Genomic DNA, 7,278 nt, shown 5'->3' with positions numbered 1-7,278 from the left:
GGTGAGTTGGACCAACAAGTGCTAAACACCTCTGGGAACTCCTTCAAGACTGTTGGAGAAGCATTTCAGGTGACGACCTCTTGAAGCTCATCGAGAGAATGCCAAGAGTGTGCAAAGCAGTAATCAGAGCAAAGAAACTAGAATATAAAACATGTTTTCACTTATTTCACCTTTTTTTGTTAAATACATAACTCCACATGTGTTCATTCATAGTTTTGATGCTATATATACTAACAATTTTTTGGGGGGTCTGGTTCTTAAAAGTTAAATTAAATAAGTGTAAACACACTACTTCAGCAAACTGGGTGCTGGTGAAAGGGAAAAATGCTTACTGAAATATATTTAACGCTTTGTACAGCCTTTGTTGGTGATGACAGCTTCCTGGATGCCTCCTGAATGGAGAAACTAGACGCATGCATTTTGTTTGGACGATTACAATCCTGAAGGTTTTATGGGACCCTTCTATGAAGTTTGGATCCAGTTGAGCAATCCGTTCAACTCTGAAATCAGTTGAGAGATTCCATGGCTGTGCGTTTTGGATCTTTGTCTTGCTAAGCCGTCCACCGTGGTAAGTGGTAGGTAATGGTAAATTATTACGAATGGCACATTTTCCCAGTCATCCTTCCTTAAAGTACAGTGCCTATAAAAAAGATTTTTCATCACTTGATTTACAGAACATGTCTACAACTTTGAAGATGTGTTTTTCTGTGTGTGAAGCAAACAAATAGGACACTTTAGAAAACTTTAGCATGCATAAGTCTAGATGAGGGTGTCTGATAAATGCCATAAATGTATTGTAATGCTACCACCTTGGTCCACTGTGATGTTAAGAGGGTGGTAGTAGCCTAGGGTGTAACACACTCGCCTATGAACCAGAAGACCCAGGTTCAAATCCCACTTACTACCATTGTGTCCCTGAGCAAGACACTTAACCCTAAAATTGCTCCAGGGGGGGACTGTCCCTGTAACTACTGATTGTAAGTAGCATTTTCCTTGGTGGCTGTAAAGATCAATATTACTCTCATCTGACCAGAATACCTTCCTCCATACATTTCAGGAGTTGCCCACATGCCTTTTTGGCAAAGTCAAGACATGGCTTCTTGTTTTTAACACAGAATAATGGCTTTTTCTAGTCACTCTTCCATATTGCCTGACTATGGAGTGTACAGCTTATGGGGCAGTGGTGGCTTAGCGGTTAAGGAAGCAGCCCCGTAATCAGAAGGTTGCCGGTTTGAATCCCACAACGGCAAGATGGCACTGAAATAAGGACCATAGAATACCATATTTATTTAAAAAGCACTTTAACACAACAAAGGAGCTGACCAAAGTGCTCTACATTTAAATAAAGAGAAATAAAAAAATCAAAAATAAATTACCAGGAACAGGACAGACATGGACAAAAAGTTAATCAAGAATAAAGAATATATAGAAAACAGAATAACATACAATGAGAGAACATGCAGCAATTTGAATTAAACAAGGGGTTGAATAAAACAGAAAATATTTAAGACAACATAGTTAAATGACTGCATAAAGAACTGCATTCAACACTGCATAAGAACACCGTATTAGAACCACCTCACACTGGGTTAAAAGCCAGGGTGTAAAAGTGAGTTTTTAAACGGGATTTAAACGCAGTGATTAATGGCGCCTGCCTGACACTCATTGGTAGGTCATTCCATAGATGTGGGGCGGCCACCGCAAAGGCCCTGTCACCTCTCAGCTTGTAATGTGACCTAAGGACAGACAATGTTCTCTGGTCTGAAGACCTGAGAGAACGGGGTGGAGTGTAGGAATGCAGTAGGTCTGCCAAACAGGCTGGAGCCGAGCCATTCAGTGATTTAAAAACAAATGTTTTTTTTTTTTTTTTTTAAATGGACTCTAAAACAGAGAGGGAGTGTTGTGAGGCTAAGATTGGGGTTATGTGATCTCGCCTGTTTGTACCAGTGAGAAGTTGCACTAAATGAAGGAGAGCTAAAGATGTCTGGCTGAACCCAAAAAGGAATGAAGCATGAATCACTGTTTCCAGATTTCGTTTGGCTCGAGTTTTACAATATTGTTAACCTGTGCATCCATTTTTAGAGTTGAGTCAATTTTAACCATCCCCACTCACTGCTCCCTGGGCGCCTGGCATGGCTGCCCACTGCTCACAAAGGGTGATGGTTTAAAAGCAGAGGACACAATTCATTGTGTCACTGTGTGCTGTGCTGCAGTGTTTCACAATGACAATCACTTCACTCCTTTGTGTGGGAGGTCAGTTTAAGTGATGTTTGTGATTTTGATTTAGGTATATTCAGTTGACCTCTTTTATGGGCCCTTTTCAGTTGTTTGGGCCCTTTGTAGTGCTTATTGTTTGGGTAATAAAACCCCGCTTTTCAGCCAGAAAATCTGCTGTTCTTTGCCTGACTGTTAAGTGCCTTAAACACCAGTGTTGGGTAGGAGTTAATCATTTGCACAAGGGCCATAATAAACATGGATGGCAGTATAGCTCCAACACATGCTAGTAGGTCCCATCCCTCCTAAGATCTGATCTCATGTAAGATCAGCATTTTCTCGCCCTTCACTTTGTTCTGTACGGGTTTAAAATCGGAGCGTTTTCTGTGGAATGATCTTTGTGGACAGCGATTAGGACCCAAGCTGAAATGGAGCAAGATTCCTACAGATTCAGCGGGTTGTTTCGAGGCAAGCCGAGGCTCGTCTGTCCTTCAGCATCAGGTCTCGGCGCCAGCGCTGACAGTTGAGAGACCAGGCCTGCCATTAACTGAGATTAAATCAGCACCGCTGCAGCAACAGCATGTCCCTGAGCTACAGGCCTGCTTTTTAAAAATAGACACACTTCAGAAAGATTTCCCCTCCTCGCTTGGTGGTTTGACACCCACTGCAATGTTAGGACTGCTTGATTTGGATGTCACCAAATGAGGGGGCAAAGCAAGCGGGGGATGGACACAATCGTTCTTGACGGTGCCCTTTTCCGGATTCCACACCCACCTCCTCTTCACCAGTCCACGACATGTTCCCAAACAGCGCTGCTTTGCACCCGTCGCTGCAAATTGCCACCGCTGATGAAGTGAAAATGGCATCCTGGGACAAGCAGTGACAGGGCGGTCTAATGGCCACCATCGTTTTCCCACAGAGGGTGGAGAGAGGGCGCAGGATACAAACAGGCGAAAAAAAGGCACCACGACTGAGACTGTACATTCATTCGTCATTTCAGTCCAATTTATTTCTTAATGAATCAAAACTACAATTATGATAATTAGTGATGGACTGCTTCATATTCTGCAACGTTAAAATAAAACCCTTAGAGGAAACCCTGCAGTCTGAGATACTGCACATGGTAGACCATTTGAGGCCCTTAAATATTTGACATACATTACAGCACAGCGGTAGTTTTCAGCCCTACTCCTGCAGCCTTCTTATTCGGACCCGCTCTACTTCTGACGTTATCCTTAAACAACAGGTGTCTCAGCGGGCTAAACTGTTTAGTGATGGAAAAGCGAATAATGTCTCCATTAGACAGACCTGAGAAACTCAGATATACACATATTTCTTTTTTTGTTCATTATGCTGAAGTCATGCACATATGAAGAGGTGTAGGCACTGTAATAACTTGAGGACATCACTGCAGCAATGATTCAGTCAATACACATTGTTTGTATTTACCTGCACTGTACAAATCCTCTAGACCTTATATATATATTTCTTATATAGATTATTATATATATTTTTATATATAAAAAAATGAACACAACCAGACCAAAACCAATATTCCATGCAGTGCAATCCAGATGAGTGAATGCCAAATCTATTTATCATACACAACTGATGAAAAAGGAGAGTGGGGAGTTGGGGTTCGCCATCCACAGGCCAGTATAGTAATGTCCCTTTAATAACGTATTACAATATACAGTATTGATTGTATTTTTGCAGCACACTTGGTAGAATGTATCCTTGATACGCTGTTGACTGGCCTAAAAACGACAACATGAAAAAAAAAAAGATGCAGCGTACCTGCTTCCCATTTTTCATGCAGCGCCCTACAGTACAGTACAATACAGTATCTGTTTTGGCACAGAAAGTGGCATGATTACATTCTATTTCTTATTGTTCCTGCACAGAATTGAGGAAATCTTTGGCTTTTCTTTTTTTTCCTTTTACATTTTTTTGTGAAAAAATAAACCCTCTGTGCTTCCCCATTCGAAAGAAAGATGATGTCTGACGGTGAAATTAAATAATGTTTTAGGAACATTTGTGCTAAATAAACATTATGTCTCTGTCTCTCTCTTATACAGTCAGGTTATTAATCGTAGTACACATTGCGCTTATTTGCATCACATGACCCATCTTCCATTAGAGAGGGGGCAGAACCCGGTGCAGGTTCATTCCAGTCCTGCTGTACTGTCCAGCCGTAGAACTCAGTCCTTCAGCAGAACTCGTAGAACAGCAAGTAAGCCTGAGAGTTGAGGACTCTGGACTCCGGTACGGTTTGGACGTTGGTGTCACTGACGTACACCCACTGACCTGGTGAGGGGCCGCTGGCTTCCCTCCCACCTGGAACACACAGATGGCATCTTCGGCTGAGAATGATGGTGCCACAAAACACTGCATTCTCTGTCAAATGTTCAGAAATATTCAGAATTTCAGAAGAAGGGGCCCAAAATGTGTCTGGTATAGAACCCTCATGATACATTCTGCAGTACGGTCATAGGGGAGCTTTTTTGGGGCAATTAATTCAAAGTAAAATGGGAATTTTGAGAATAGAAAGTCATAATAATGGGTTCCTAACATTTAGATTCTCAGTAAAGCTCTTATAACCTTAATACTCATGACTTAAAATGTCATAAATCAATTACTTTATTCTCTTAAATTAATTAATCTTTTTTTTTTATTATTATTATTAAGCCTACAACAGGAAAGCAGCACTAACTACAGCATTACAGGTTTTCTTTTTTCACCACAGAGCGCTTTGTTTCCTCAGTGCTTCAAATTGTACTGAGAAGATAAAACTAGCTGTAAACATTGTGGGGCAGAGATTCCAGAGAGGTCACTTGCCAGGTGAAGTGTAATTCTTTCACGGTGCTTCTTTGTGTAATGCTCAGGTAGTAGCAGTGTCGACAGAAGCCAAATTATGACCTTGCAGGGAAACTGGTTCATAAAATTTTTCTTTTGATAGCTGGGCTCCACTCTGGTAAGCCTTAGCTTTGTATGAAGGAAATAAGCAAGGCTGTGAGAAAAAGGTTAAAGGGGGGGGGCAACTGGAAAACTTTTTTATGAAGGAATGACCTTCTGACCTGTATTACCGTAGTTAAAAACCACAAGCCTAACAAAGCTATCCATCACATTCTGTGATTCTCTGGAGAGCAAAACAAATCCCACCCATCCCTGCCTCATTCGAGGATGCAAAGATCTACAACCCCGTTAAATAATAATCTCCCCGGGTACCAAGGTTTGTGAAGACGCGTGAGGCTTTTCAGAGGTTCCTCACCTGACTGGTTTCTACGCTGTTCTGACCTTCTCTGTGGAGCACGGACCTTCACATATGCTGTGTAGTGGCCCCCTCGCATTGAGCCACTGTGCTCAACAATCCCATACAAGCTGTAGAGCACACGCTCACCAGGCACAAGGTTCTGCACACAGAGGAACGAGAACAATTCGGCATGAAAGAACACACACAATATTTAAACGTTTCTTATATTTTTCATCCTGAAGGGACAGACTAACGACTGAGACCTTGCAAGAGGCCGAGCAGAAAGGTGCCAGGTCCAGGGTGAGAGGGAAGTCCACGTGGCGATTGACTTTCCTCAGATTCATTCCTGCCTGAAATCGCAGAGGTTATTTCATAACTGATGTGAAGAATGACATGGTGTTGCTTCATTAAGAAATAACAAAAATGTCTTTTTTGACCACTAGAGGACACATTTCAACCTACTCTTCTCTGGTCACACTTAGATGAAGAAACTCTGACCTGGTGGAAGCGCTTCAAGTGCAGGGTGACAACCGGAGGTAAGCTGGAGATGAGCATCTGCTTGCGAGCGCTGGTGTACACCTTTTCACTCTTCTTTTCTAAAGTCGGAAAATAAAAGATCATGGCGTACAGAAATCCACCAACCGAAGTGCATTTGAGCAGGGCGCCACCCGGTGGGTATCACCTGCCGCCGCGCTCCTCCTCAGCTGCCGCTGCCTCCTCTCGGTGCAGTTCTCACACAGCAGCTTGTTGTTGCCCATCAGCAGCTCCACAGAGGTAAACTGGTGCAGGCAGGACTGCACCGAGCACTCCTTCGAGCTGGGTGTGTAGTTGTGGCTCAGGGCCTGGAATGCCCCCTGGTGTTGGTGGTGGTGTTGATGTTGGCGCTCGCGTGGGGAATCTGCCAGCTCCTCTGGGCTGTGTACTGGGGGCACTGGGTCTGCAGAGGTGTGCACCAGGCCCAGTTTGTGCACGGCACTCACAAGCTGCTCCACAACTCCACCCTGCTGGGGTCGGTGGGACATCAGGCCGGCAGGAGCCGAAATGGGGTTAGTGGGCAGAACCGGAGACAAAGGACGGTCAGCCATACTCCTTGCACTGGGCCCTACCGGGGAGCGAGGGGACCACTCGCTCTCAGAGGCCTCGCTGTCGGCGTCGTTGCTGCTATCCTGTCCAACTGAATCTTTCTCACTGGCATCAGACGAGCTGGCTGAACCACCACCGCTCGTCCTGCAGCTGCTCAGGCTCCCAGCAATGCACAAGTCATCCGCTGGATGGGCGGGGCCATTGTTGGCCCCACTGCGATCCTCCTGGCTGCTGGACAAATGCTGACTAGGCTGCTTCTGAGAAAAAGAAGCACACAGCGCTATGTACAAAACTTAAAAGATGTGTCCACAAAACCTTTCATTTAGTACTAATGCAGAATAAACCCTCAATGAAGAACTACGTCTCAAATCTTACAGATCCACTCGGCTTCCTGGTGTTCTGGTTGATATGTGAATGTGTTGTCGAGGGCTCCTCCCCATGGATTACTAGTGAATCTTGATCTCGACTGCTCCGTCGGCCAGGGTTGGAAGGCTTTGAGGTCTTAAAAAAAAAAAAAAAAAGGCAGAAAACAATGAGTATGCATATTGTCATAACATAGAATTGCATTTCACGTGCATTATAACGCAGGTATGTATGTGTATTTAAAGGGTTTTTGCAACTTCCAAGGTGTGCAGGACCAATTAGGGATGTGTGGTCTGATATTCAGGTAAAACTACAGGTTAATCTGTTCAGACTGCAGACATGCCTCGTCCAGAATTCTCATCGTA

General features: G+C 43.9%; 1 protein-coding gene across 4 annotated transcripts in view; it reads right to left on the bottom strand.

Moving 5' to 3' along the window:
- Nucleotides 1-1,819: 1,819 nt before the first annotated feature.
- The window catches only part of usp45 (ubiquitin specific peptidase 45), a 36,221-nt gene continuing 30,762 nt past the window's right edge, over nucleotides 1,820-7,278 (bottom strand). For 3 of the 4 annotated variants that reach the window (XM_028981577.1, XM_028981576.1, XM_028981579.1), the window contains exons 13-18: nucleotides 6,926-7,051; nucleotides 6,150-6,807; nucleotides 5,966-6,063; nucleotides 5,731-5,817; nucleotides 5,486-5,627; nucleotides 1,820-4,551 (exon numbers count right to left, since the gene is read on the bottom strand). In XM_028981577.1, the coding sequence (XP_028837410.1) occupies nucleotides 4,424-4,551; nucleotides 5,486-5,627; nucleotides 5,731-5,817; nucleotides 5,966-6,063; nucleotides 6,150-6,807; nucleotides 6,926-7,051 (1,239 nt within the window). In that variant the 3' untranslated portion in view covers nucleotides 1,820-4,423. The remainder of the gene's footprint in view (nucleotides 4,552-5,485; nucleotides 5,628-5,730; nucleotides 5,818-5,965; nucleotides 6,064-6,149; nucleotides 6,808-6,925; nucleotides 7,052-7,278) is intronic. The other variant, XM_028981578.1, reaches the window with a different exon arrangement.

Source organism: Denticeps clupeoides, chromosome 5 (assembly GCF_900700375.1).
Source record: "Denticeps clupeoides chromosome 5, fDenClu1.1, whole genome shotgun sequence".
Classification (NCBI taxonomy): Eukaryota; Metazoa; Chordata; class Actinopteri; order Clupeiformes; family Denticipitidae; genus Denticeps; species Denticeps clupeoides.
This window is presented reverse-complemented; position numbering and strand designations above follow the sequence as displayed.